The sequence below is a fragment of the Fusarium phalaenopsidis genome (genome assembly GCF_050370095.1).
Source record: "Fusarium phalaenopsidis strain FUZ10S chromosome Unknown contig_32292, whole genome shotgun sequence".
Lineage (NCBI taxonomy): Eukaryota > Fungi > Ascomycota > Sordariomycetes > Hypocreales > Nectriaceae > Fusarium > Fusarium phalaenopsidis.
This window is the reverse complement of record NW_028145410.1, coordinates 3,480,622-3,507,911: the sequence shown is the minus strand read 5'-3', so window position 1 is coordinate 3,507,911 and position 27,290 is coordinate 3,480,622. Positions and strand designations below refer to the sequence as shown.

The 27,290-nt window shown below is 55.3% G+C and overlaps 6 protein-coding genes across 6 annotated transcripts; 1 reads left to right on the top strand and 5 right to left on the bottom strand.

Annotated features, from left to right (window-relative positions):
* Positions 1-15: 15 nt before the first annotated feature.
* On the bottom strand, positions 16-2,236 carry LRP88_05332 (uncharacterized protein; the record flags this gene model as incomplete). Its single annotated transcript, XM_083241888.1, has 6 exons — positions 16-695; positions 749-964; positions 1,015-1,087; positions 1,141-1,890; positions 1,943-2,103; positions 2,194-2,236. The coding sequence occupies 6 exons, from the start codon at positions 2,234-2,236 to the stop codon at positions 16-18; spliced, it is 1,923 nt and encodes a 640-aa protein (XP_083103036.1).
* A 1,260-nt stretch (positions 2,237-3,496) lies between these two features.
* Positions 3,497-6,387, bottom strand: LRP88_05331 (autophagy-related protein 13-domain-containing protein; the record flags this gene model as incomplete). Its single annotated transcript, XM_083241887.1, has 3 exons — positions 3,497-5,959; positions 6,009-6,104; positions 6,163-6,387. The coding sequence occupies 3 exons, from the start codon at positions 6,385-6,387 to the stop codon at positions 3,497-3,499; spliced, it is 2,784 nt and encodes a 927-aa protein (XP_083103035.1).
* A 2,156-nt stretch (positions 6,388-8,543) lies between these two features.
* Positions 8,544-13,334, bottom strand: LRP88_05330 (uncharacterized protein; the record flags this gene model as incomplete). Its single annotated transcript, XM_083241886.1, has 2 exons — positions 8,544-12,621; positions 12,673-13,334. 2 exons carry the CDS (start codon positions 13,332-13,334, stop codon positions 8,544-8,546), a joined length of 4,740 nt encoding a protein of 1,579 aa, XP_083103034.1.
* Positions 13,335-16,089: 2,755 nt separating this feature from the next.
* Positions 16,090-17,346, top strand: LRP88_05329 (mitochondrial 2-oxodicarboxylate carrier; the record flags this gene model as incomplete). Its single annotated transcript, XM_083241885.1, has 7 exons — positions 16,090-16,138; positions 16,203-16,225; positions 16,283-16,293; positions 16,349-16,378; positions 16,431-16,511; positions 16,580-17,198; positions 17,254-17,346. 7 exons carry the CDS (start codon positions 16,090-16,092, stop codon positions 17,344-17,346), a joined length of 906 nt encoding a protein of 301 aa, XP_083103033.1.
* A 566-nt stretch (positions 17,347-17,912) lies between these two features.
* On the bottom strand, positions 17,913-20,030 carry LRP88_05328 (uncharacterized protein; the record flags this gene model as incomplete). Its single annotated transcript, XM_083241884.1, has 3 exons — positions 17,913-18,495; positions 18,553-19,154; positions 19,206-20,030. The coding sequence occupies 3 exons, from the start codon at positions 20,028-20,030 to the stop codon at positions 17,913-17,915; spliced, it is 2,010 nt and encodes a 669-aa protein (XP_083103032.1).
* Positions 20,031-20,514: 484 nt separating this feature from the next.
* LRP88_05327 (nuclear protein 96-domain-containing protein) lies at positions 20,515-26,748 on the bottom strand (the record flags this gene model as incomplete). Its single annotated transcript, XM_083241883.1, has 6 exons — positions 20,515-20,625; positions 20,680-22,278; positions 22,333-22,563; positions 22,652-26,358; positions 26,461-26,568; positions 26,643-26,748. 6 exons carry the CDS (start codon positions 26,746-26,748, stop codon positions 20,515-20,517), a joined length of 5,862 nt encoding a protein of 1,953 aa, XP_083103031.1.
* Positions 26,749-27,290: the final 542 nt, after the last annotated feature.

The following is a 27,290-nucleotide window of genomic DNA, read 5'->3' as shown; positions in this document are numbered from 1 at the left end:
TTCGCTCACAATTACCTAGTACACACCGCCGCTCTGGTAATAGCTGTCCGGTGCTGGAGCAGAGGGTCCATCACCAGGCGGAACATAGGGCTTGTACTGAGGCTGACCGCCGCCAGCACCACCACTCTGGCTGGGGAGACCATGGCGGGCATCGTAAGCAGCAGCGTTTCCGGGTTGCAGAGGAGGAGGCGTCATGACGCTCTGAGGCGGGGGAGGGGCGGAGCCGGTGGGAGCAGGGGGTGCTTGGCCATGAGGATTGTAGCTTTGGTACTGAGGCTGCTGCTGTTGCTGGGAAGTATAAGGGCCTGGTGGTGCTGTAGCATTGTCGGCTGTCTCATCAGGTGAGTATGCAGGGCCTGGGTATGTTGAGGCCGGGTTGTTGGTTGCAATAGGTGAGTCGTAAACCGATGTTGCCAACTCCTGAGCTCCGTACGTGCTGCCTGGTCGACCGCCTACGGGGCCTTGAGCATAGGGGTTGGCGCCTTGGGGAGGATGAGAGTAGGGAGCGTAGTTCTGGGCGGGAGAGGTGCTGATGGGAGCAGGCTGTTTGCCGCCAGCGGGAGCCTCGTCTCTAGGGGGGAAGTGCTGCGAGCCAGGAGGGACTTCAGCTCCGGCTACATAGAACGGTGCTTGAGGGTTCTGGCCCTGATTTTGGAAGTTGGGCGGAGGAGATGAAGCTTGATACTGAGGACGGTCTAGGATATGTTGGTCAGCATAAGCGATGGAAGCGATAATCGGGGTGACTAACCTCCTGGTCCGGGAGTATAGTATCGTGCTGGGTCCTGTGGAGGCGCTCCTTGAGGAGGATATCCGCCGGGCTGGGGATAGCCTTGACCTGGTGGACCTGGCCGCATGGCATACTGCTGATAGTTAGGCTGAGGAGGATGAGCCATGGAAGACTCAAGCAGAGCCTCATAATCTCGGCACGCCTTGATAAACTTCTCGTTCAGTTGTGTGAAGTCGTCTGCTCCACATTAGTGACATGACTTGCGCAGTGACGATCCTATGACTTACCCTTCCTCTGCGAGTACTTCTCGATCAGTTTGATAAGCTTTGGCCGAATAGCGAGAGTCTGGTGATACAGCTTCTGCAGGGTTGTTAGCATGTTTGAGCACAGGAAGCTCAAGACCAGACACTTACGCCAATCTCCTCATTATCCTCATCTCTGGGTGCCGTGTTGGAGGTGCTCAGCAAAGTGAGCAGCTTCTCGACATTCTTGATCTCGCCAAACACCTCTGATTCCATCTGAGCCTCGCGCTGCAACTCGTCCGGCGTGGGATCGGCCAGCTTTTCGACATAGTTGAGTGGAAAGATACCCGTCTTGCCTCTGAGAGAGCCCCTCCACCAGTCCTTGTAAACGCTTTCCAGGACCGCAATTATATCGCCCTTCTTGAACTCGAGCTCACCAGGTTCCGAAGGCACAAAGTCGAAGAGGGCACGCACTCGGCTAACGGTGGCAGCTGTGGTGCCGGCGGGCACGGGAGGGGCGGGACTCTCTGTCTGAGCACTGGGTCCGGCTTGTGTGCTTGGGCCGGCGGCGGCAACCTTCTTGCGCTCCTCCTCCTGTAGACTCAGCTTGAGTGCCATCTGCAGCTCATCCTCCTCCTTCTGGCGATCCAGGTCGGTGAGACCCTGCTTTTGGGGCGCACTCGGAGGCTGGAGGTTTGGGTTGCTTCGTGTGACACGGTGGTAGGCCTCGCTCATGATGCCCAGTTCGGGGTCGTCGCTAAACATGTCGGACCAGCTCTTCATGTGCTCGATGATCTTGGACTTGACTTGTGTGTGCGTGTTACGGTCGTTGGCGAGGCGGAGGAGGGCGTCGGTGAAGGCGCGGCTAGACAGTTCGCGGTGCATGTTCTTACCGCAGTTTTGCGCAAGCGCATGAGCGAGCTATATCGAAGTTAGTTGGAGACAGGCAGGTTGTGAACAGGCTCCAGCGTACCTCGAGGGTGTAAAGCTGGACATTTGCGTTGCGATGCGCGAGGCGCCTGATGATGCTCTGGACGGCCTCCTTAGGGCCGTTTTGGTCGCCCGAGACCTTGTCGCAGACCTCGATAATGGCGCCCCAGTCCTCAGAGGTGAAGCTCTCGTCAGTCGCCTTGACTGTCTTGGAGTTAGCATATGCGCAAAAAAGAGGTGCCTAGCTAGACGCCTTTGCATGACGAAGCTCGAGACGAGGAGCGGATAACGTACTGACGACATCGTCGTAAGGGCCTGCAGCTGAGGCTCGAAACATGATGGTTGGTGCTGCCAAGCAGGCTGCTGTCTTTTGGGTATCAAGCTATCGGTGGGTGCGGGCAGGTCTCGGCGGGGAAAGAGGACTGCAAGAGCAGCGTCGGGTCGAGATGCCGAGGTGCTTTGGTTTGACTGGATGCCTGGGGTATCTAGATATGGAGCGTATCGAGGGAGATGGTGTAGGTGTAGGTAGGTAGTTGGGTAGGTTGTTGGTGGTGATGATGTGAGGACAGGAACCCCAGTTTATCGTCGGTCGTCGGCGTCGTTGCGCAAGTGGCTCTCCACACGTCACTCTGGCTAAATAGAACAGAGCGGTCCCTCAGGCCTTTCTTTTCTGTTCCTTTTGGCGAGAAGTCGTCGTGGACTGCAGGGATATGGATGGTCAATAAGAGAGATTGGCTTTGGGACTCCAAGGCTGCGTGGGCGGATGTTCAAACAGGCTTCCAGGTCCGTCCTTCCTTCGCCGCGCTGTTCGTCATCAATGGGAATCAGCGGGGCTTAGCTGCCTTCCCGCCGGTTCACTTTGCTCTGGCCAGTCAGACCAGGCAGAGAGAGCTCTGGGCTCAGCTCTCCCCTCCCAGCAAGGCCACGCACGCGCCACACAAGCACTAGCCCGAGCTACCTCCAAGATACCCATGCAATCTCCAAATACGGGTTGTAATACGTGTATTTCTCATCTCGCTCTTTAGGTTCCGAGTCCGAGGTGCCACAATTGGGGAAGCAGACGCCACACCAAAGACGTCACGAGCCCGCGGACGCGCAACTGGCCGCGACCGAGTCCTACAGGTGGGAAGGGAGGGGACAAATTCACGACAGAGGACGCCTCAGCTATCAACGACTCTAACATTGGATAGGTCAGTATCGACTCGACGTAACCTGATAGTAACCTGACCTCCGAGTCCGAGATCAGAGCCCTGCAGTCAGCCCTAGCTAGACTCCGTCCCTCGTCAAAATAACAAAAAACTCCGTATCCATTCTGTGCTTCCAAGTTGTAATGCATACCTACAAGCCCCCGTTGACGCCAAATCACTTCATCAACGAGTCACCTCCTACATACCTAGCCAAGTGACACCCATGCGCCATCCTGCCAGCAACTCCTTGGTCCTCAAAATAAACCTACGTGCTCTGCTCTAGATGGCTCCCGTATATCCTCCTCCTCTTGTCTGAAGCAAGTTGATGCTGTATCTGCCTGTCGTGTAAATGGCTTGAGTATGCCGAAAAAGCACATGAAATGTACGCAAGCTGTTGTTGTTCAAGGTCTTCACCACCCTCGTCGCGAGGCGCTGCGGCTCTCGTATCCCGCTCGGTCAGAGCCGATGCCTGGCGCGCCCTGGGCACTACCCCGTCCCTCTTCAATGCTCCGTCGGCCTTGGGCATCCATCTCTGAGAGATCAAAGACCAATGGCTCTTCGCCGACAGAGTCATCATCTCCGCGTCCCGGTCGGTTGATGGATCCGGTGAAGCTTCCACGCGAAGACTGTGGTGGCGTCTGCCTGTGTGAAGGCATTCCCATATATCGGCGTCGTCCAAAGGGAGAGCTGGATGTCACCGCTGGGATGAGCCCTTCAGGAGGGTTGTCTTCCGAGAGTCCTTGTTGCATCATTTCTGGTGGGTCAGTACTCTCGATCTCGGCAGCTGGCTGGAGTCTGCTCGACTCCCTTGCCGTTGACTCCTCCTCCAGCTGCGCCTGTCGGCCCCGCAAGATGCTCAGGCTGGGCACCTCTCTGTCATCCGCCCCCAAGCTAATGCTGCGATGCGCAAATGCCAGGTCCGTCTCATCTTCATCAGCCAACGCGCGGTTCTGCAATGCGACAGAGCTCGCCCGTCGCTGGTAGGTCCCCAGTCGTGGTGAGAGGGGTATATCGATGGCTCCAGTACCATCTTGAGTAACCGTGTTCTCCCTAATGGGCCCGGGCAGGGCACTATCTGGCGCCTGTCTCTGCTGTGCAGCGATCCGGCCTTGGTTGTTGTAGTCAATGATTGAATTCTCGCTTAGTCGAGATGGAATCGCTGGCGTGTGAGGAGTATGTGGCGATAGGGGCTTTCCAGGAGATGACGACGCAGACATGGACGCTGGTGCTACCATCCCCGGCACGCTTGTCAGCTGCCGGCTGGAGGAGCTTGATGATCGCTGCATCTGCACTGACGATGTCATCGACTCGGTAAGAGCGTTGTTGGAGTCCTTCATCATATGAAACCGGGAAAGCTGTGCCACCGTCCTGTTTGTGGCCGATTCTCCCTTTTTCGAAGGCTCAAAGCTCTTTAGCGTCTTCTTGCTGTCGAGTGCCTTGAGGAACTCGGAGATGTTATCATCCTCGTTCTGGAGCGACTCGGAGCTGGTACCGGCGACTTCAGCGAGAAGTCCCGAGCCTGGCTGGACCACTGATGAAGCCAGACTCTGTCTTCCACTGCTGCCCTGCTCATCATCACCCGCCCTGCTGGCACCTCCAAACGACAGGCGTCCACGGCGGTGGGTAAAGCTGCTGCTGTATCGGCTTGTCGAGGCCGGCCGAGGAGACCCGGTGACGGCGTTGTCGACAGACTGAGGGGGCCCACCCCGCAGAGATGCCGGCATACCGGCCGTGAGGGACGTGCGGTTGCCTGGTTGCCGAAGAGAGGGGATCATCCCCGGACGCGTCAGGGACTGGGGAGAGGCTGGCTCGGGCTCGATCTGGCGGGGAACGGGCGATCCCGACAACGAGCCAGCCTTGAACGGCTGAAATGACACTGATGGCCTGCGACTATGAGGAGTTTCCGTTCGTGCTGGCACTCGTGTTGAGCCCTGCCGAGTTGGTAACGAGTTTGGCCCATCCACCTCATTGTGCACTGGTAGAGAACCAGGAGGTGAGCTGGTGTCAGATCCAGGGGCCCGTACCGCCCTCAGCGCTGAGATGGGGCTGGTACCCAAAGGAACGTTTCCATGGAATGTCGAAAGGCTTCCATAAACCTGTTGCATATCACTCAGATTCGGGCGTGTACGGTTATCTCGTAATGATCCGACCTCGGCCATCGGCACACGCGGCCTATCAGTCTGCTGAGGAAGTGAGGGTCGGAAGAAGTTTTCGTCTACGCCCATGAAACGAGAGCTCAACAGGGCCTCGGAGTCATCGACCCGGAAGTTGCAGTCGTTACGATACGTAACAACAGTGCTCAGTCGTCCCACGGGAATCTCCAAATCACCAAACATGTACTCTGTTACGTTATCAGGTCTCCCATCGATGGAAAACCGTAGTTGATCATATCGTGGACGCTCCGAGTCGGATATGCGTACTCTGCATCGAGGAGTGAGTGCTGGATGGGAGCTCTTAGCTGGTCCCTGGCTAGCAAACTTCCACGCTGGAAGCAGGCGGGTGGCGGTGAAGAGTGAGCGGAAGAAGACGATGGCCTTTTTGTAAACGGTGGGCAGGATGAGGCCAAAGTCGGTGGGCGGCATGCCCGCGTGCTTGAGCTCGACTTTCCATCTCTCAATGATGACCTCAGAACTCCTCCGGGATGCGCCAGAGGAGCTGTCGGTCGAGGACCCTGAGGAGTTGAGCTGCTCCATCACGTCCCATCTTTTGCCATTCTCGTCAACAATGACGAGACTTTGACTTTCTTTTAAGCGAGATGTGTCCAGATAAACCTCGATAACCATCGCAGGTGGGTGGTTCTCGAAACTGCCACAGGTCTTCCAGATCTTGAGATCATCTCTAAAGTCGTCAATCTCATCCGTCTCGATTTGGAACTGTTCATTGGTCAGCAGCACGCCGAGGTAGAACAGCCAGTAGACATACCCATTTGTTAGGTTTCCGTGCGCCGTTGGCTCCTCGTGCAGGCTTGACCTTGATACGGGAATCGAGTACTAATGTTGCTGTCTTGGCATAGAAATTCTGCAGATGAAGCATCAGCATCTCGGGATCGAGCTCAATGTATCCATCCCATTCGTACCTGTATTATCTGATCGAGCTTCTTGATAGAATCGGCGGGAAGTCCCACAGGCGGTGGGGTCTCAAGAGTCGGTGATCTCGGAGCATCTCTGCTCGAGAAAGATGACCCAGCGCGAGGCCGGGAGCCCAACGCGGCTTCTCGGGCAGTATTTGATCGGGGGAGATTCGTCTGGGGCTTCGCGCCGGGGCTCGAGACCCGTGCCGGGACTCGAGGTTGTTGATGCATTGTTGGTGGTGGTGTGCGCGGAGGGTCGTGGTAGGTATCGGGAGGGAGTGATCACAAACGTATAGGGATCTTGGTCGGCCAACGGACCTGCTCATCCATGGTTCATATCTCTGGGAGCAGGATGGTCGGGAGCGGAGAGGGTTTCAAGGGATTGGCGAGCTTCTTGAGTAAAGTTGTATCGGTCCGGGGTCGGTCAGGGACAGGCGCATGAAAGTGGGAAATAAAAAATACACTTTGATGCCGACGGTGAGCTGGCGACTAAGGCTTGGGCCGTTGACAGCAAGATGCAGGCGCAAAGTTAGAGGGAAATGGGGATAAGCGCAAGGCAGCCAGACGCAGCCGCCAGGGTTGTCGTCGATGAAGGTACAGGATGGGTGAGCAAAGAGGGCCTAGCACTGCGCTGTACTGTCCCACGCAAGGGTAGGTAGGGCTAGCTCGGTTTGTTTGTGTAGTTGTTGTATGTCTGTGCCCGTGACGATATGGATGGCGATGGTCGGGTTGCTGCAGCGTTCGTCCCGTCGCTGCAGCCGCAACGAAAGTCTAGATGAAAGAGACGAGTTGCTTACTCGAGTCGATGAAGATGGCAGACAGAGCAGAGCAGATGGAGGTCACGACGTCGCAAGAACCAAGGGCCTCGTGATGGGCGACCGGGAGTGGATTGGACGGGCGGCTGTCGTCATCGGCTAGAGCCGCACGTCACAGGTCCATATGCGTCTCTCTCTGAGTCGAGCCTGCGTCAATCCTGGGATGTAATGAGTCGCTCCCGATTATGGTGAGCTAATGGATGTCGAAAGTTCTTGATACAAAGACTGATTATGCTGCAGCCTTGTCAGGCGGCAATTGAAGGATGAGAGGAGACGAAGACGCGGATGAGACGGGGTCGAGAGAGAGACGAGATAACGACAATGGATGGACCTTGGCTCCGGCAAACGGATCCATTGGATCCATCCTCCACTGCCTGCCTCGATCGTCTGCGTTGCCGAATGGGGGATCACCATCCAAAGTGGACGGCCACTGAGCATGGTCCTCCAGGGGACGTGGTCAGTGCGGTTTAGTGGATGCTTCGAATCGCTCCGGGGGCGTCTGGGCGGTGGATACCCCTGCAGGGTGCTGACTTCCAGCGCTTTGATTGCTCCCAGCCGGCGCCTGTTCTCGGCCCCCACAACCGGCGACCTCTTCTTCACCTTTGGAGACGGGAGTCCCACACTTCACCACTCCTCCGTAGCATCACTCAGGGTCCCTCTCTCCGCAGAGGTTCTCACCTCTCATCAGGCAACATCAGGGCATGGACAAGCATTGAACAAGCACCTTGCTCTACATGGGAAACATGCAGCTCCCTCCTCCTCGCCCTGGTTGGCTCGTGATGGACGTTGTGACAGTTCACAAAGCAAACGAGTCACGGTAGGTTGACTCATGGCCGCTTCTCCCCCTCCTCCCAAGCCCAAGCCTTTGAGGTGAGGTGGGCTTATCTCGCTTCAGGCGCTTTCGAGATAAGCTGCCTGGCCTGACCACCTCCCTCCTCATCCGAGGATGGACTTTTGCTCCTATATCTTCTCTTTCCAGTCTAGTCTACCTAGCCTGTTGGTAGATCGTAGATGGTCTTTGGTGCTACAGACCCCGCAGATCCATATTCACATGAATGGGCCCATTCATGGTGGTGTTGCCATGCTCATGGATCCATTCTTCTCATGTTGTCTTTGTATACCTTGAGAGTCATGACAATGTATTGCTGGAGTAACGGCGCACTGATTGATAGTCGCGCATTTCTTTGTCCCACGGACGTATGCACTTTTAACGTTTATGCTATGCTTTGAGCATGAGGCATGAAAGAACTGTGACAATGCCATCGAGGTTGGCCCTTGAGCCCTCAGCCCTGCGTGGTGATATGGGTAGTCTGTTGAGATTACAGCCACCTTGAACAGTTATGCTTAGCATAACCTTTACTTCTACAGGCTACAGCTTTCTACGTCCATGACTTCACATGTCCCATTCAAACATCAATGTATATACATTGTCCTCGGCTAGATAGCCACGGTTAAGCCAATAGATACGGCGAAACGTAAACTCAACACTATCTATTCAGCACTCAACTTCTTCAACCTGGCCAAGCTCCTCTCGAGTCCTATGCTCCTCGAATGCAAACCAATTCAATATCCTCACGTAGTCTGGGATTTATTACCTCGTCCCTTCCCCCCTCTGCCTCGACCACTTCCTCCTCGACCACTGACCGATGGCCGGCTATTGGCGTTGGCACCGGCTCCTCCGCCGCCGCCTTGCCCACCATCTGTTGCCGCTTCACCGGCATTCTTGGCCTTCCCCCCTCTGCCTCGCCGACCTCGTCGCGCCCCCTTGCCCTCCTTATCTCTGGTCTCCTTCTGCTTCCGTCTGGCCTCCTCCTCTTGTGTCCGCCGGCTCTCCTGGTCCCACCACTCTTGGAACGCCTGTTCTTGTTGGATCTCTTGGAGCGACCGCTTCGCAACGGCTTCCTTTACAGCTTCCTGCTCGCGTTCTTGCTGACCAATAATATCCGCCAGGGTGAACCCGAGAGTCGGCTCGGCCTTGGGTGCTGGTGTTATGTACGACTTGGAGTGTGGCACCAACGGTTTGCTGGCTTGGGCTGCTGAGGGTCCTGCGACGATTGCGGGGGAGCTGTTTGTTCGACCCTGTCCCGGAAACCTTGTGTCGGGTGACGCGGTGCGACGTGTCGCAGACTTTGGCTTGGTCTCGGAAGCTACCAGTGGCTTGGCCTTGACAGACGGTACTCCGGATATCTTGGCATCTGCCGTCATTGCCTCTTTCAACGATGTCTTAGGCCCTGGGCTAGCTGTCTTCCAAGGCGCAGGCTTTCCACCTGGCGGCACTGGCTCCCATGGCACTCGGTTGGTCGTTTCATCTCTGGCCGCCGCTTCAGCCGCCGCCTGCGCTTGAAGCTGTCTTTTCCGCTCCTTTTGTGATATCTTGGCCTGAGGCTTATTGGCAGTTGCGTCCTTTGTCTTTTGCGCCTGGAGTCCGGCGGTCAGCGCAGATGTAGATGCCTCTGACATGATGTCTTTCAAGTCGAGCTTTGACGTGGCCAGTGTAGAATATGCCCAAGGCGCACCAGGCTTTGACATGGCACTTGATGAGGATTTTGTAACCTCTAGCTCTGATGGCTGTAACATGGGCGACAAAGAGAAGGCGTTCGGCGTTGGACTCTGGGCAACATCCAAAGGTTCCTTGCCCTTGGCTTCCCTCCAAGCCTTGGGTAGCTGCGGCATGTCTTCAGTGTCGATGGGGAGACGGAGACTGGACGGCTCATTCATGGGTGACCGCGTGTTGGTGAGCGCCGGGTCATCCTCGTCGTCCATATCAAAGATCAGTTCAGCTTGTGACTGTTTAGGTCGTAGGTTAGGACTGAACGGTTCATTGCGTGCACTTCTTGACTTGCGCCGGGTGTCTGGTGTCTGTAAGGGACTGCCATCATCCAGGCTCCCAATCCGTGCCTTGAAGGATGATGAAAGCTTCTTTTCATCCTCCCTCTGCATAGCTTTGAATGCCATCTCCTTGATCCTGATCTGTCGCTCTTCGTCGATATCGGCAGCCAGCTCTGGATACTTCTCATGAAGTAGCAAGGTCGCCCTTCCGCTTCGTGCAAACGGAAGCCGCGCAAGCTGGTTATCACGGACTACTTCATCGAGCTCAAAAATAAGGTCTTCATCCAAGTCATCTAGGAGGTGGTTTTCAAGCATCGATTCGAGCTGGAGACAGATGTACTCAAGCCCAGTGTCTTTGAACTCTGTAACAGAGCACGGGCTGATCTCATTGAGCAGGTTTGAGATGTTCCGCGTGGTGACGAACTTTCCAATGAGGCTTTGGCAAACTTGAGAGAGCCGGTCAAGCATCAGCTCGTTCGCAGCGCTCATGACGCCCAGGACAAGCTCTGACAACTCATCGAGGTTGGCTACCGATACTTCGTCAAAGAGCTCTTGCCCGATGTCGGCATAGATGAATGACATGACGTAGTGAAAGATGTCAGGATCGATGTGCTTGAGATCAACCCTGATCTTGTCCGCTTCACCCATGCCGTCCCGACGTCCAGCGAGCCACTGACCTTGAGAACGGCCATTAAACAAGCCCTCGAAGAACGGGCATCGCTGGCATAGTAGCTGGCTATGGGCCGTGACATCTTCTCCATCTAGTTCAAGGATAATGTCACCATCGTCAAAGAAGCTAGGGTCATAAATCGCCTGCTTGAAGTCGGCATCGAGAGACTCGTCCACCCCTGTCTGCAAGCGAACTGCTGCCTCTAACTTGGGCAAGGCGAGTTTCGTCGCCATCTTCATCAGCTCAGTCCTGACACGCCGGAAACGGGGGGCATCCGCTGGTGATTCGCGTGTGTACCTCCACACAGGCACGAAACTGTCCTGATAGGCGTGGACAACGATGTTGAGAACGGTGTAAATATCAACCCCAAACAGCGTCAGCAAGGCCTTGTCCTCGTCGATTTCGAGGCTGAAGGAATCCGTGCTAAACGATGAACCACGGCTGCGCAACTCTGATAACCCATGCCGCAGGACTGAACTTCTCCCTGCAAGAACCCAGCTATGAACTGGTATCTTCACTTCGGGTGCATCAGACGAGCAAACCGCCATATTCATATCGTCAAACTGGAACGAACTCATTGAAAGCCAATTCAGCAGATGCTGCACAATGTTGGATGACCGAAGGATTTCATAAGGAACCGAGCCAGGCCTCTCGCGGACGATGGCCTTCTCGAAGGCTTCATGACCAGTCGTGGTCTCACCTAGGTCAGGGGCCCGGAAACTGTTGAGGCAGAGAAGAGAGCTGATTTCGTCGCGGAGTGACTTTTCCGAGATCTTGATCTCTTGAGTCATTACTTTGCTGTCCTTCCTGATGGCAGCAAACGCGCCAAAGATGGAGCTTCGAACGGCCACGCAGTTGGTGATGTAGGGAACTCGCTGGAATTTGAAGTCCTTGCGCTTTGCTCCCGACTCTGCGAATCCAGTCATTTTGCCCTTGGTACGCTTGACTCGGTTCCAGACAGCCCCTGATTCGGTACAGATGATGACTGAACCATGCTCGCCGACTCCCACAGAGGCGACCCCATCCTTGCGTGAATCCCAGATGCATTGGGGTTGGGTCAGGGCATTCTTGATCTTGACCGGGTTGGTGGTGGACGCGGCAGATTGGCTGGGGTCCCCCTTGTGGTTGAGATGTAGCGTGAAGAGATCTCCGCGTGCCGTCACCGCAGCGATTGTCTCGCCTCCCGAGGCAATAGAACTGATTTCTCTTCGGCCCGGGTCATACCGATTTGAATAGGAAGAATTCATCAAAGTGTGATTTGTGAAAACATCGGGGAATGGAAATTTGACCAGGTTGTAGCCATAGTGGCTGAAAACCCACACCGTGTGGTTGGAGAGGAGACAAATGGTAGCTTTGTCGATGGCCGAGACCATGTCAATCGGGGCTGCGAGGAGAGATGCAGCAACCTTTCTAGGGGTAGGTTGCACGTCGAGTGACCTCGAGTCGGCGTCCATGAGAGCAAGCTGCCCTACATTTCGCCCCCAGATGAATAGAGAGGATCCTGTATGGGCAACCGAGTGATTCGCTGATGCAGCCACACCAAGAACTATCTCCTTTTTGAGGGAACCAAAAACCTGGCGCGGCGTGAGGCTCATTGGTTCTTCATCTGCCTTCATCGGTGGTGGCAGCGCATATCCGAGCTGCGAGCAAGAGTTCAACCCCCAAGTCCAGAGTTCTCCATTTCCTGCGACTGCCATGGAATGGTTCTGTCCAAGGGCAACCTGATGGACCTTTTTGTCTATAAAGGGGCCCTCCACAGGCACAAACCTAAACTGGGTATTCTCATGGCCAAGACCGAGTCGTCCTCCGCGTCCAACTCCACATATGTAGAGATTTGAAACTGGGTCGGTCGTCAAGATGGCGCTGTGAAGTTTTGACATGGTCACATCTTGAATAATTAAAGGGCGATTGCGGACCAAGGTTGGGATTTGGTCAAGATCCAGTGAGGCAGGGGCGTCCATATCCAGACTTTCAAGGTGCGAGTGGTGAAACCGATGCACAAGGAGGTCTGGACGGGAGAGGTGGATGCGCTCGGGATACTGTCGATCATCCTCGTCGCCAACTCCTAGGGACACATTCTTGTTGCTGCCAAACACAAAGAGCTCGTCGCCGTCAATGGAAGACTGAAAGGTATGGGGAACCTTGAGCGTTCTACGACCACAGTCAGCCAAGTCAGGGGGTCTATGTTCTGTGTGAACCTACTGATGTGCCCCATCGCCTGTACTATCCACGCTATCAGCGTCACTATCCGAGCTGCCTCCATCGTCCGTATCGTTCAGCGATCTCGCGGCAATCGTCGAGTTGTAGACGTCGAAAGGACTGTTTCCCTCATGGTCCTTGGTCTTGATCAAAAGACCAACCTTGTTGACGGCGCTCAGGTTGTGGTTCGTCAAATCGACCCGTTCCTTCTCCAACAGCAAGCGCGCAATCGAAACATTTCCAGCATACAAGGATCGGTGGAGGGCATTCCAGCCGCTCTCGGGGTCTTGGGCGTAGAGGTCGATGGCAGGATGTTCGATAAGGGCGCGGACGAACTCGTAGGCATTCGGTTCGGTCGAGGAGGCGGCGCGCAGCAAGACAGTCAGGCCGGCATGGTCGCGGCTGTTGATTTCGGCTCGTCCGAGGTTCGTGTTGGCGTCCTTGGACCTGGCTGGAGTCTGCGGGTGTCCGGATGCCCGGCGCTGCTTGGTAACTGATCGCGGAGAGGTGCCTGGGCCGCCATAACTTCCTCCAAAGAAGCTGCCGGACCCCCCTATGGCTGGACTCCTTGACACAGCCTGCGCGTTGTAGCTGGTTGGGGCCAGCAGACGCCGAAACCTGTCGACATCATCTTCCCAGTAGTATTTCCACAGTAAGTGACTCATGGGCAGGGGGCGAGAGGACTCTCCCAAGCGCGAAAGGCACCTCGCTGTGAACTCGATGGGTCACGGCCTATTTAAAGGTGCAAATTGAGGCGCTGGAGAGCTCGGAAGGGTCGGACGAGCTCTAGATGAAGCAAGAGGCGCTGTCAAGTTGATGCAGGACGTGTCGCAACGGGTTTTGAGCTGGATATAAGTTGCCACCGAGCGCAGATGGGAGCGACTAACAAGGGGTCGAAAGGGGCGTTTTAAGGTCGTCGGGGGAAGTTTTGGAGCAAAATTCAATGATTTTGATGTTTGCAGCCGAATTTGATGGATGCGATACAGGTCTTGAGCTGCAAAACTTTGCGAGTCAAGACTCTGTCGAGTTGGAAGGGCAAGGAAGCACTTGGTAGATGATGACTTGGAGATTCGACCTAGGCAGCCCTAGAAGCATGTACTCTGTACCGAGGGGCCGATTGTGCGCGTCAGTTGCCCCAAAAACGAGCCCCAAAACGCGCACTCAAGCTGGTCCGGGCCTTATTACCCCGCCACGGCGTACCACTTACAGAAGGGTCCCTTTTACTGAGTCAAAGAAGAGCCAATAATGGCTCGCAGCAACAAGGTGTGCAGCTGTTGAGCTCTGTTACTCAACCCGAGCTTCTGCCACATGGTCGGACCCGGCGTCTTCTATTTGTCGTTGTAGAACTCTGTTCCTGGATGAAGTCGGAGGCCGAGGGGTCTTGTGATGGCATTCCCGGCATCAGAAAGTTGATGAGCTGCCAAACATGTCACCTCTACCTCAGCTGGGTCGAAGCGTCATGATATTCTAGGAAAGATTCGGGAACCCGCATCGAGTCAGTTTGCAGGTGCAGCTGGAGAGCTGGTACCTATGGCCTGGACGAGCATAGGTACAAGGGTAGCTTTGAAGGAGGAACAGCTACGTAATGTAGAAATGGGGGCTCGATGGTTGCATGGGGTGCAAAGCACCTGGGACAAGGAGATGAGATGTGGTTGTTGCTGCATCTCACAGCTTGGGGTGAGTGAGCAAGCATCCCTCGCAACCGGACACAAGGGAGCCAGGGATTCTCGGTCAAGGATGGGCTGGCTGGTCCAGGCGCTGAGACAGCATCACCACTCACGCTCAGATGGAGAGGCAGGTCAAGGACGAACGGATTGGCAAGTCGAGGAGATACGGAACCGCAGAAACCATACGATGGTCACTCTAGGGGCCATTACGAACGCACGCTAGAGAGAGGATTAATAAAGTGCTGTTGACATTGACTGGGCATACTTCTGATGTTGTTTTCGAGTTGCTTGGTTGAAGTGTGATATAACGGCGAGTTGACGGCCCTGGCCTATATACTCCGTATGGTAAACTCACACATATTACCGGGCCATGCCAATGAATGAAGTTTTGCGGCCTTTTCGAACACTCAACTCCAAACCCCCGTCCCCGTCTTCAGCGCGTTGCTGAATCCCAGGACTAGACCGGATTGGGGAGACGCTCAGCATCCGCTCGGTCGACGGGGGACGGACGCCGTGGCCGCCCGGTGTCTTGACCGGGCGCGTGCGCAGCAATTCGCGGGGGAATGATGCCATGAGACAGCACATCAGAAATGTTCCGAGGAAGCGTTCCCATTTTGGTGTCGGATTCGGCTTCTTGGCCCTGTAAATCAACCATGGCCGAAACTTGTCGTCAACCTCGACTCTCCAAAAGTCGGCTCGGATGCACAACCGGCAAGTCTCCGCGCCGACTTGTCCCTCCCACGCCCGGTTTCGCCATCCCACGTCTTTTGGAGCAAAAGAAAGCTTCTTTTCCTTTTGACGTCCCGGCCCCGTGGAGCCGTGGCTGCAGTCAGGGCTTCCCTTTAGCAGAACCTATCGGGCGAGGGACAGGGCGAGGGTTTTGGAAAGGTTCTGCAGGGACAAGGGTCCCTCCCTCCCTCCAGTGCCGATGCCCTACCCATTCAGGTACCGGAGGAGAGAGCTGAAGGGGTCCCCGTCCGGAAATCTGACGCTGTTCCTGCTTCTTGGGGCGTGTCTCTGGTCGGGAGCCTCAAGCCCGGTGGCAGGCATCGGGCAGCCGGGTTTGCATATGACGACGTTTTTGGGGTAGCACAAGATGGATTATTTCATCATTGGGTAGAAAAAAAAGGTTGAGAGGAGCATGCCTGACAGTGAAATGTGTCTTGAATTCAAATCATTAGGCTCAAGTAGAAACCGTTGGATGGAACAAGTGATCTCATCCTCTTTCCTAAAACAGCAGACAAGCGATCGTCACCTGGTCGGAGAAGAGTCGGCGTATTGGGATCTGGCTGACCTACCGTCTCACCGAGGAATCTACATACAGACCAAGTAGAAGCTAATAACTTCCCCTCCCCCAGGTCTCGCTCTCTCGCCATCTCTTACCCATCTCCACAGTCGAGCCCGTCCCATCCAATCCTACCAAAATCCACTCTTGTTAGGCCCCCTTCGGCGTCGTCCTATTTCTAGCCGTTGACATCCACCGTGAAGCTCCTCCGTTTGTGGGGGGGAGTTGCTTTTACCCCGTTATCGCTAAGCCCGATAAGACCACCACCACCACCACCGAAACAAATTCCCTCCCCGGCCCGGTCTTCGCTCGGAGGTCGCCATCTCTGCTCTGACTCTCTCTCTCCTTCTTCTCTTCCTCTCTTCTTTTTTCTCGACAACCCGCGACAATCTCCGCTCAACCTCTTCTCTTCTCTTCTTGTCCTTGCCCGTGTTCTCCCGTCTTAAGCCGCCCAGTCCAGTCGCCAAAATGTCCAACAACGACAAGCCCCTCCCCTTCGTCTACCAGTTCGCCGCAGGTAGGCATCTCCATGTTGAACTTAGCGCTTCGCCCGGACTCAATGGCTGACTTTTCGTGATTAGGCGCCATTGCTGGCGTCTCGGAGGTATGATTGCGCCGATTGCTCTGGAGTTGGCTGTTGCTAATTTGCCGCTTGTTGTAGATTCTGGTCATGTATGATCGCATTTGTCGCGTGCCTCTGAGACACTCAACTAACAAGTCTCTCCAGGTACCCTCTTGACGTAGTCAAGACCCGAGTGTAATGCTTCCAACGGCGCCCAAGATACGAACCAATTGCTAATTTTCAACAGCCAACTCCAGACCAACGCCGCCGGCGCTGACGCCTACAATGGCATGCTTGACTGCTTCCGCAAGATCATCAAGCAGGAGGGGTAAATGCCCAATGCGCCAGCCAGCCTTCGAGTTGCGCTACAGACTCCCGATGCTAACCCCGCGATAGCTTCTCCCGACTCTACCGCGGCATCTCTGCGCCCATCCTCATGGAGGCTCCCAAGCGAGCCACCAAGTTCGCTGCCAACGACGAATGGGGCAAGATCTACCGAAACATGTTTGGCGTCACCTCGATGAACCAGCAGCTCTCCATCCTCACAGGCGCCTCGGCCGGAGCCACCGAGTCCTTTGTGGTCGTCCCCTTCGAGCTCGTCAAGATCCGCCTGCAAGACAAGGCTTCGGCTGGAAAGTACAACGGCATGGTCGACTGCGTCGTCAAGACGGTCAAGAACGAGGGCCCCCTCACTCTATACCAGGGTCTCGAGAGCACCATGTGGCGCCACATCCTCTGGAACGCCGGCTACTTCGGCTGTATCTTCCAGGTCCGACAGCTTCTCCCCAAGTCCGACACCAAGCAGGGCCAGATGGTCAACGACATGATTTCCGGAGGTATCGGTGGTACCGTCGGAACTATCCTCAACACGCCCCTCGACGTGGTCAAGAGCCGAATCCAAAACACCCCCAAGGTCCCCGGCCAGGTTCCCAAGTACAACTGGGCTTGGCCCGCGGTCTTTACCGTGGCCAAGGAGGAGGGATTCAGCGCTCTTTACAAGGGTTTCCTGCCCAAGGTGAGTTTCTGGGCTGAGAGCGCATGAGGCCATTCTCGTGCTGACATGTTTACAGGTTCTGCGTCTTGGCCCTGGAGGTGGTATCCTTCTCGTCGTCTTCACCACCGTCATGGATACTTTCCGCTCGTGGCACTACCCCACTAACTGAGATGTTGGAGTACAGGGGTAAAAGAGCCAGGAGACAAGAATCAAAAAAGAGAGGAAGCATTCAGCGATACCACGCCGCGCTACACATACGAGGACGGCTTCCGGAGGGCATGGGCATCTGAAGAAAAGAAATTGGAGTGGTGTACTGAATATTGCAAGTGCCGCGCACTGTACGTTCCGTTTCAGCTAGAATCCGCGTCGGATGGTGTTGGGCCGGTTGTATACCTACAAAGAGGGACAGGGGCAGGTCGGTTTGCATTGGAGTAGGCCAGGCTAGGCTACCTATAGATCTCGAGCCAATTCAATGTCTTTGAATCACTTTGTGAGTCTTGTGTCTACTGTTGAGCTTTATGGGATGGACACAAACTGTAAGTGTGTCTGCAAGTGATCAATTACTAGAAATGGTCCCTAGGCTACCTTGTTCAGCAAAAATCGAGATTTCAATTGAAATGAAGCTCATCATATCCTCAGTGCTAACTGTTGCCTCCTATTTAGCTACCAACCTGGATGTGATATTCTCCTCTCCTGTATCTCCATCCTGTGCTTGCCCGTCACAATACAACCCGGCTAGTCGTCATCCATAGTCAGGTCGACGACCTGCCCACCACAGCCCGGCGAGTACTGGTTGACAAAGGTTTCCATCTCGTCGACGATTTCGTCATCAGGACGATATCCAATGACGAAAGGGGCCAGCCTGCGAAGCGTGCAGAATCTCATGTCCTCCTCTGCCTTGGCACGGCGCACCGTGTTGTTGAGGTCGCTCACAAAGGTCCAGTCGCGGACGGGCAGCTTGGAGCCCAGCTCCAGCCACTTGTCGTAGTCCCAGAAGGTGATGCCGTTGAGCCCACGGAGCACATGGAGATAGTCGAGCCCCGGGATGGTGCGCAGGGCGCGGAAGCGGCGGTAGTTGGGCTGCCCGGCCGTCTTGTCGGCCATGTACTCGATGATGTGAGGGGGCTCATGCTTGCGCCGCATGTACTGCTTGGACGACTCGGGGATGTAGACGGCGATGGACTTGAGGCGGCGGGCCTCGCTGAACCAGGCGAGATGGTGCGTTCGGCGCGACGTGTACCGGCGCTTGTCGTCGGGCTTGTAGGTGACACACTGGGAGCCCATCCACAGGACCTCGACGTGCTGGACGTGCTGGAGCCTGGCGCCGATTCCGCTTGCAAAGCGACCCTACTCGCCGATGGAAGAGAATGCGAACGTGTTGCTCCCGTAGAAGAGGCTGGCCCCAAGGTAGTTGAAGTGCTTGGACACGAGGAGCGGAGCAAGGAGCTCCTGCGGCTTGATGGCTCCAAAGGTCAAGGAGACGCTCTCCTGGCCAACGTGGAAGCGGTGCAGGAGGGAGACTCGACCGTTGCAGTTGCGAGGCACCTCGGTCGGCTCGTAGTACGGGTCCAGGCGGGAGATGGCGTGTACCAGCTCTCGCTCAAAGACGAAGAGGTAGGAGAAGATCTTGATCTGCAGCTTGATGGGGAGTCGTTCAAGAGAGGACTGCCGTGGACCTCCCAGAGACGGTGACTGATCTGGAGGTGACGGTCGATTTGGAGGTGGCCCTCGAACCGAGCCTGGATCGGTGGATTCCTCTTCCTCGTCATCAGAAATCGCCACGATCCCTTCTTCTTCTTCCTCGTCATCGGGAGCACGCAGCTTGAGGCCTGGGTGCATCTTGGAGGACTTTCGCGCGCTAAAAGACCACGACATGTTCTCCTCCTTGCACGAAAGCTTGTAGATATCTCCCCAGTTCCGAAAGCCCTGAGGCCTCAGGGGCCCATAAACCCAGAGGCGAACGATTCTACGCCACGACTATCACCTGTCAGTACATGTCGAGAACGCATTGGGGGAGCTGCCACGTACCTTGCTGTGTGGGCGCCGCTGCCCACGGGCCTGGAGCCGTCGATTCTCCTGTCTGAGCTGACGGAGTTGTTGACGGAGGCTGGTCTTTACGTTTCGGAGCTCGGTCCTCTTGAGGAGGAAGCGCTTACGGTATCTTAGTAGTACGTGAGCGACCTCATCCCAGTGAGGCTTGCAAGTCCTCAAGCATCCTTCAGCCCAATCGGGCTCAGTGATCCCTTCCTCCTCGAGGGCCTCTTCGAGGGCTGCGTCCGCGTCCTTTTGGTCGGACGGGACACGATCGTCGTTTTCGTCACTGTCATCGCTGTCGTCGCTATCGTCGTTGTCCTCGTTGTCTTCATTGTCTTGGTTGTTGTCGTTATTGTTGTCATCATTGTTGTCATCATCGTTGTCATCATCGTTGTCATCATCATTGTCGTTCATGTTGTTGTTGTCGTTGTTATCATCATCATTCATGTCGTTAGAGTTGTCGTCGTCATTGTCGTTCATGTCGTCGTCTTCGTTATCGTTGTCGATGTTAATGGCGTTGTCATCATTGTTGCTTTCGTTATCAATGGTGCCCTCGTCCTCGGCATCGTCATGGACAAAGAGACTTGAGTCGGATCTTCCTCGAGGAATTCCTGGCTCATCGTCCGGCTCACCGTCGTTGGCGACGAGATCAATGAAGGTAACGGCAGTGGAAAGAGGCGGCGTGACGCTGTTGGGGAGAAAGAGGCTGGATTCCTCTCTCACTCGGTCCTCATCCTCATCCACGTCCATGAGGTCCTCGGGGTTGACAGTGAGGTCAATGTGGTCGACCTCACCCTCTTCGGAGGTGACGCGCGGCATGATGTCTGGATGAGAAGGTGGAGGAGGTGGAAGAGTTGAGTGGATGAGGAGAAAAGGATAAAAGTGGGAGAAGAAGAGGAGATGGAAGAGGTGTTTATATATTCAAAAGGGACGGTGATTCACAGCTGAACAAGAAGCGGTATTAATTCGCAGTCGAAAAAGATGGGAAGAGAGGACAATCTATTAGCATATCCCTACCTAAGAATGAGGGTAAAGCAACAATAATAAGAAAAAGATGTTTTTTTAAGATGTTTTGTACAAGTTCACTTCCAATATCGTTCTCACGTTGTGTTGATTCCTTGATTGACACGGCAGCTGTAGAGACCCAATCCTTTTTCTTCCTGTAACTATCTAACTAATCTACAATCCTGGCCTCATCCTCCGAGGCCCTCGGCTTCTTCAATAAAACATTACCAAAACGCAATCGTATAATCCCCGAATGCGGCAACATGCCTATACAATCACTCCCACACTGCACTCCTTCTTAATGAGACATCACCTCCCGATAACGATCCATGCCCAGGTCCACCGAGTATGCCAGCAGGCGGTCCTGTGTCAGGGGCAACTTGAGAATCTTGGCCCGAAGTTCCATGTCCTGAGAGTCTGTTAGTACTGATTCATGACAAGGGATCGCATCTACTTGACATACCTGTTTTTTCTTTGTAGCCTTCAAAATCTCCTTGGCAGTCTCATCTGCCATGTCCGACACAGCAGCATACCGCAAAACCTCTGAATCCGCCACATCCTCATCCATCGCATGCAGCCCAGCGAGAAGTCTCTCCAACACAATAGCTGGTGGCATCTCGCCCTTGCTTCGGTGCTGAATCAGCGTCAAGAAAAGGTTGTAAATCTCTCCGCCCAATGACCAGTTCGAGATGGCCATGTGCCTGCCCTCAAACTGGGAGATGAGAGCTGACAGGTTGTCATACTCGCGCTCCACAATCGCCAAAGGCGCAACCTCCTTGACCAGCACCCGGTGAGCCTCGACAAAAGAGCCAGCGCGCAGAAGGCACTGGACTTCAGCATACGCATCCTTCTTCACGCTGCGCATGTACAGAGCCAGAGCCTCCCAGATCCACGACGAGGGAATGCAGAACTTCTCGACCAGGACTCCGAATGCCGTGCTTGTCTCATCCCCAATCGAACCGGCGTGTCGGGCCAGGTGTTCTTGGATGGCCATCTTTCGGGCAACCGAGTTGCTCAGGTGGAGCAGCACGAAGACGGCCTCGAGCCACTCGCCAGCGCTGGTGAGTTGTGATGCGTAGGCGATGGTAGCAGCGTCGGCCTTCTCAGTGGCCCTCTCCCCAAACGAGACCTTGCCAGTAGACACCAGTGCAAGACCCAGCTGCCATGTCAGCCGCATGTCAAGAGGTGAGAGCTGCGAGTTTTCAGGCCGCAAGATAGCCTCCAGGTCAGAAGCATCGTTTGCGTACAGCTGCAAGAGACCCCAGAGGAGGTCTTGTCTGCGGTCAGAGTCCACATCGTCCCACAGTGGCTTGATACCCTGGTCGATGTACCATGGGAGCGGCAGGTACTCCTTCTCCTGGTCAACATCATTCTTGAAGCCTTGGACTGCGGCCGCCAAGTCGTCAAACTGCGCGATTCCATACCACAGTCGGAGACCGAAGGATTGCTTCCAGTCCAGCCCAAACTTCTTGGAAATGACAAACGAGTCCAAACGGTCCTCGACAGGAACTCCCTTCATGCCTTCGCAGACACACGCGTTGCCACTCAGGAGCTCATAGATGGTCCGGATCGATTCAGAGAACTCTGAGAGCATCTTCGAGTCGTGCCAGGCCTTGAGCTGTTCCCTCATATCCTTCTTGGCAGCATCATTGGTGCCAATGAGAGGGACGAGGGTGGCAAGGCGGAAGTTCTTGCCATCGAGAAGGTGCTTGCAAGCCTCAGTAACCCGATGACCGGCAAGGCAAGCGACAGCCTTCTCTTCACTCGAACCTGCAAGGCCAATGGTTGTTGATGAAGCTTGATCAACCAGGTCGGTCCAAAAATGAGACAGCTCAGCCCTTCGAATCAGGTGTTCAGGCTGGGTAGGATGGGGTTCCAGGTCGTCAAAGAGAATGCTCGCCAGGTCCCAGACATGCTTCTCCTGCATACTAGAAGGATCATTCATGTCCTGGTGATGGAAAACATCCTTCAGACTAGCTGCCTTGAGCGAGGCCACGGGGATATCGTCAACCACACGAATCTCGGTCAGCTTGTCCTGGTTGTTGAGATACCTCTTAGAGGACTGCATCTGCTGGTCAGTAGAGTGACACAAAGGCTTGTTCGTTGGGAAGCATACATCTGTAGAGAAGGTGGCCAACCGAAGCTCCTGCGTTGCCGTCTGGATCGAGGAACGCTTAAATGTAAGGAGGTCCGAGGTCCGAGGAATCGATCGTCGACCACTCTCAGGGTCAAACGATCGAGGAACAACGAGTGTCTCGTCGGGTCCCCAGGTCGGCCGGCCTGCGTCGTGGAAGACCTTTTCGTCATGATCAATAGTCAAATTCTTGTCTTGTCGCTCGTAGGGCCACTAATTATCCAATCTTAGCATCAATTCATATATAAGTCATAGTTACATAAACCTCCAGCGTGTTTCAATCTGGGGCCATTCAGGCAACTGCTAGGGAACCGACCTTGGGGAAGCCTTTGCCAGGGATAGAGGCTCGAAGATTCTTGGGTGCTGGCTTGGGCTTCTCGAACAGAGAGTTCATGAGGTCGATACTCGTCGCAAAACCACGTCCCTTGTCCATGCCAATAGTACTGGCAGCAAAATTATCCATCCTGTCATTCTTGGCTGTGCTCTTCCTCCAGATCGAAGACTTCCGCAATGTGTCGTTCCCGCTCTTATCAAGGTCGATCAGCACACCGGTCTGTCTCGAAGGGGACTCGTTCAGCTCCCTGAGAAGCTGCCGATCTCGCTTGACAGGGCTGACAGTCTTCCTCAACATCTCCATCCAGTCATCTCCATCTGCAACCTCGAGCTGCACAGGACCAGCAGAGTCCTTCACAGCTCGCATTCTAGCTCTGAGGATGCCTCCAGGAGTGGCCTTGACGGCGTCCTGGGCATCCTCGGACGAGGCATCGTCATGCTCCGCGGCAAGATGGTGTTCAAGGGAAGACCTCGCCATGTCTTCATCCTCGGACACGACATATTCCTCACCCACGTCTTCGGCGTACTCATCATCGAGAGACAGCCTGACATCGTTGGGTGCGGAATCCGCGGAGCTAACCCCTAAAAAAGACTGCTGGCCAGAGAAATCACCTTCATACATCTGCGCCTGCTCGTCAAAGCCACCGGGCACGCCTCGGTGCATCCGGAACTCAAAGGTGTCGTCCTCCATTGGAGTGCTACCAGTGGTATCCAGAGCCATTTCTTGGGGGGCCACAGGCTCTTTCTGGGTGACATCTTCCTCATCGTCCGAGTCGTCATCATCGAGGCCGTAGGTGGTAAAGTGCTCAACCGAGAAGACCCAGATGCCCGTATCCTGATCGTAGCTCTCAAAGGCCGTGTTCTCGATTCGCTTAAGACGCTCGACGTGCTTGTTGAATCGCTTGGGATCGTTGGAGATTCTCTTGTCGCGAGCTCCACGAGGCCAGGACTGTTCCAGGGCAATTCGCGCGGGCACGTTGAGACCCTTTCCAACAGGTGGCTTCTTGGCTGCCACAGGATAGACAGTGGCTGATCGGGGTTGAAGAACAATCAGGCCACCGCAAATGTCGTCAAGATCAATGTTGCTGATGTCAACGGGGACCTTGAAAGAGACGTATCCAACGTTGTCACGTCCAACAGTGAAGCCGTCAACCTTCTGTCGCTGCATGCGGTTCATCTTTTCGAGATCCTCCTTGGGGGGCTGCATCCAGTATTGACCGGGAGCGTTATCGAAGTTGTTAGCCGAAGCAGCTTCCGGGGTGGCCGCGTTGTCTTCTTCATGGACGATGGCAAGCTCCTTGCCCTTAACCTCCTCCATCTCGGGAGTCTTGGAGCCGTTCGAACCGTTAGTCGGGCGAGTCTGGCGGGGAGTCTCCTCGTTGGAGGGGCTGCCGACATCCTCGGGGGCGGGAAGAGCGCCGCGAACAGGAGTACTGTCCTCGGCATCGACGTTGCTTGTGTCGAAGCTGACGCGCTTCGAAAGCTTGCGGGATCCGGTGCCAGCGTCAGACGACTTGTCCTTCTGCGGAGTCGAGAACAGATCACTTCTAATGTCTCTGTTGATGACAAGCTTCTTGGAGCCAGTGCTGCCGTACCACCGAGGCTGAGATCCATTAGAAAACGCTCCAGGGGCAAGGATACTGTCCTCAGTGTTGAAGCTGCGACGGAGGTTGTTGGTTGACATGCTCCTGCTCAATCCACCATTACGGCTAGAGCCCAGCAAGCTGTGACCGAGGTTTCCGTTTCCAGGCGTGCTCGAGATGCTACTAGCAGGGCTGCCTGAGGGAGTGCCGTAGGTGCTGTACGAGAAACCAAAGCCCCTCTTCTGGGGAGTGGCATAGCGGGATGCGGATGCAGGCGCCAGCTTGTACATGGGCAAGATCGAACTTCTCCTAGGCTTAGAGCTTCCGTTGAGAGGAGTAGCAAGAGGGCCGGGGTTTTGGACCTCGTTGCCGCCCAAGCCAGCAAACAAACCAGGGGAGCCAAACGCCGAGACATCATTAATGTTCGCCGTCAGTCCCTGGGGAGCATTGGCTGATTGGCTGTTGCCAAGCAGCGAAGAGCCGTTCACCTGCTGCTGCTGGTTGGTGCTTGCGCCAAAGAGAGACGAACCCTGGTTTGCGTTTTGACCGCCGAACAAGCTAGATCCAGTGACGTTGTTGGTGCCGCCGAACACGTTGGGCTTCTGCTGTTGGTTGTTTGTGTTTCCAAAGAGAGAGCTGCCAGTCGTCGCCTGGTTCGTGTTGGAGCCGAGACCACCAAAGAGGCCAGTACCGCCAGTGTTCGTCTGAGCAGTGTTGTTGCCCCCGAAGAGAGAGCCCCCAGTAGCAGGCTTGTTTCCGAACAGACCACCACCGGCAGCGTTGTTCGTGGCGCCAAAACCCGTGGTATTGGTATTGGTGTTTCCTCCACCGAAAAGGCCGCCGCCAGTCGTATTGGTCTGAGTGGTGTTGCCAAACAGGCCGCCCGCAGGTTTGTTGGCATTGTTGCCGAACAAGCCTCCACCAGTGTTGGCGTTGGCATTGTTTTGACCGAACAATCCAGTGCCAGTATTCGTCTGCTGGTTGTTGTTGCTGCCACCGAACAGGCTTGAAGTCTGGTTGGTGTTGGTATTGTTTCCAAAGAGGCCACCACCAGTGTTGGTGTTCGTGTTCGTTGCTCCAAAGGCGCTGTTCGTGGTGTTTCCAAAACCGCTTGTAGTGGTCGTGTTGTTGGTGTTGCCGAAGCTGAACCCAGTACCAGCAGGCTTGTTCTGGGCACCGCCAAAGAGACCACCACCGGTGTTCGTGTTGGTTTGGCCGAAGCCCGTTCCGGTGTTGTTCGTGGCGCCGAAACCGCTGGTGTTGGTATTGGTGTTTCCTCCTCCGAAGAGGCCACCACCCGTGTTCGTTGTGCTGCTACCGAACAGACCACCTGCAGGCTTGTTGGCGTTGTTGCCGAACAAGCCTCCACCGGTAGTGGTGTTAGCAGTGTTTGTAGAGCCGAAGCCCGTAGAGCCGAAGCCTGTGGTTGTGGTGTTGTTGGCGGTGTTTCCTCCTCCGAAGAGACCGCCAGTTGTGTTCGTGTTCGTTCCGAAGCCTGATGTCGTGGTAGTATTTGTGTTAGTGCCAAAACCTCCACCAAAACCCGAGCTCACGCCAAACGCACCGCCGCCGCTGGCATTGCCATGCCGCCGTCCCTGAACATAGTCTGCAAGTCGAAGCTCTTCGGCCGACCACTTCTTGTAAGGGTCCTGGAAGAGAACGTTCTGGAACGAGTTGGTCGAGGTGCTGTTTGGCTCCTTCTCGGTGTGGGCCTGGAAAGGGGTTATAGCAGTGCCTGGAGGATCACCGACGCCGCCGCCGAGGGTGTTGGTGTTGGTAGCGCCGAATCCGCTACCAAATCCAGTTCCAGTGGTGTTCGTGTTTCCACCACCAAAGAGCGAACCGCCGGTGTTGGATGTGGTCCCGAAACCAGTCTTGTTGGCATTGTTGTTTCCAAACATACCACCTCCAGTGTTGGTGCTCCCAAACGTCGAGGTATTGTTGGTCGTGTTGCCAAATCCTCCGAAGCCAGTTCCGGTGTTGGTCGTGGTATTGGAGGATCCAAAGAGGCCGGTGCCAGTGTTGCCAGTGGAACCAAAGGTGGTAGCAGGCTTGCTGCCGAAACCACCAGTCGTGTTGGATCCGAATCCGCCTAAGAATCGTCAGTATGTTTGTGTCGAAGATCGGTGATCGCCGCTCCGTTTCCTCTCTCAATCGTAGATGGCAGCGGCGCGTCGAAGCAGATTCTGCGTACCGGTCGATGAGCCGAAGCCGCTCGTGGCGTTGTTGTTGTTGCCCCCAAAGAGGCCACCGGACGTGTTCGTTTGGCCAAAACCGCCGCCAGTGTTGTTCGACCCGAAGCCTTTCGGGCGATTCCAATCAGCACCGCCGCCATCATCATCATCCACCGGGTGGTTGAAAAGGCATGTTGCTTACCTGAGGTGTTGGTAGTATTATTGGCTCCGAAGCCGCCAAAGCCTGACGACTGGTTTGTGTTGTTGTTATTTTGGCCGAAGCCACCGAAACCGCCGCCGAAAGACATGATGTCGGTCACGCTATCGACGCGGCTCGGGAGAGGAGGGTGTGTACTTCTCGCGGCGAGCTTGCAGCAGCTGTCGCGCTGTTGTCGTTACTGTGGATAGCTCGCGATGCGAAATCGATGGTCGAATTGATGCGAATCGCGCCTGTAGTCGCAAAGCTGATCGTCGGAGATGAATCGACGATGGATAGTCTCGCGATGGTGAGATGGCGCCGAGCTTATCAAGACTGAGAGCTGCGAAAACGCGCTGTTGTGTTGCACCACCACTGCAGAAAAAAGGAACAGGGGAGAGTGCAGCTGTGGAAAAAGCGCTTCGGGGCGAGCGCCAGAGGCCGCAGCAAGGGCTGCGTGTGTCACGAAGGAAGGGGGAAAACAAGGAAACGGGAAAGGAGGGGATGTTCGAAAGAGCAGGGAGAGAAAGAGCGGACCAGAAGAGATGGGCGCCCTTATACACCTCGAGCTCGTGGCGATGGATGAGTTGGTGGTGAGGTCAGTCTCTCTCGGCCGTCAGTCCAGCCAGCTTTTTTTTTGGGGCGGACCTCCGT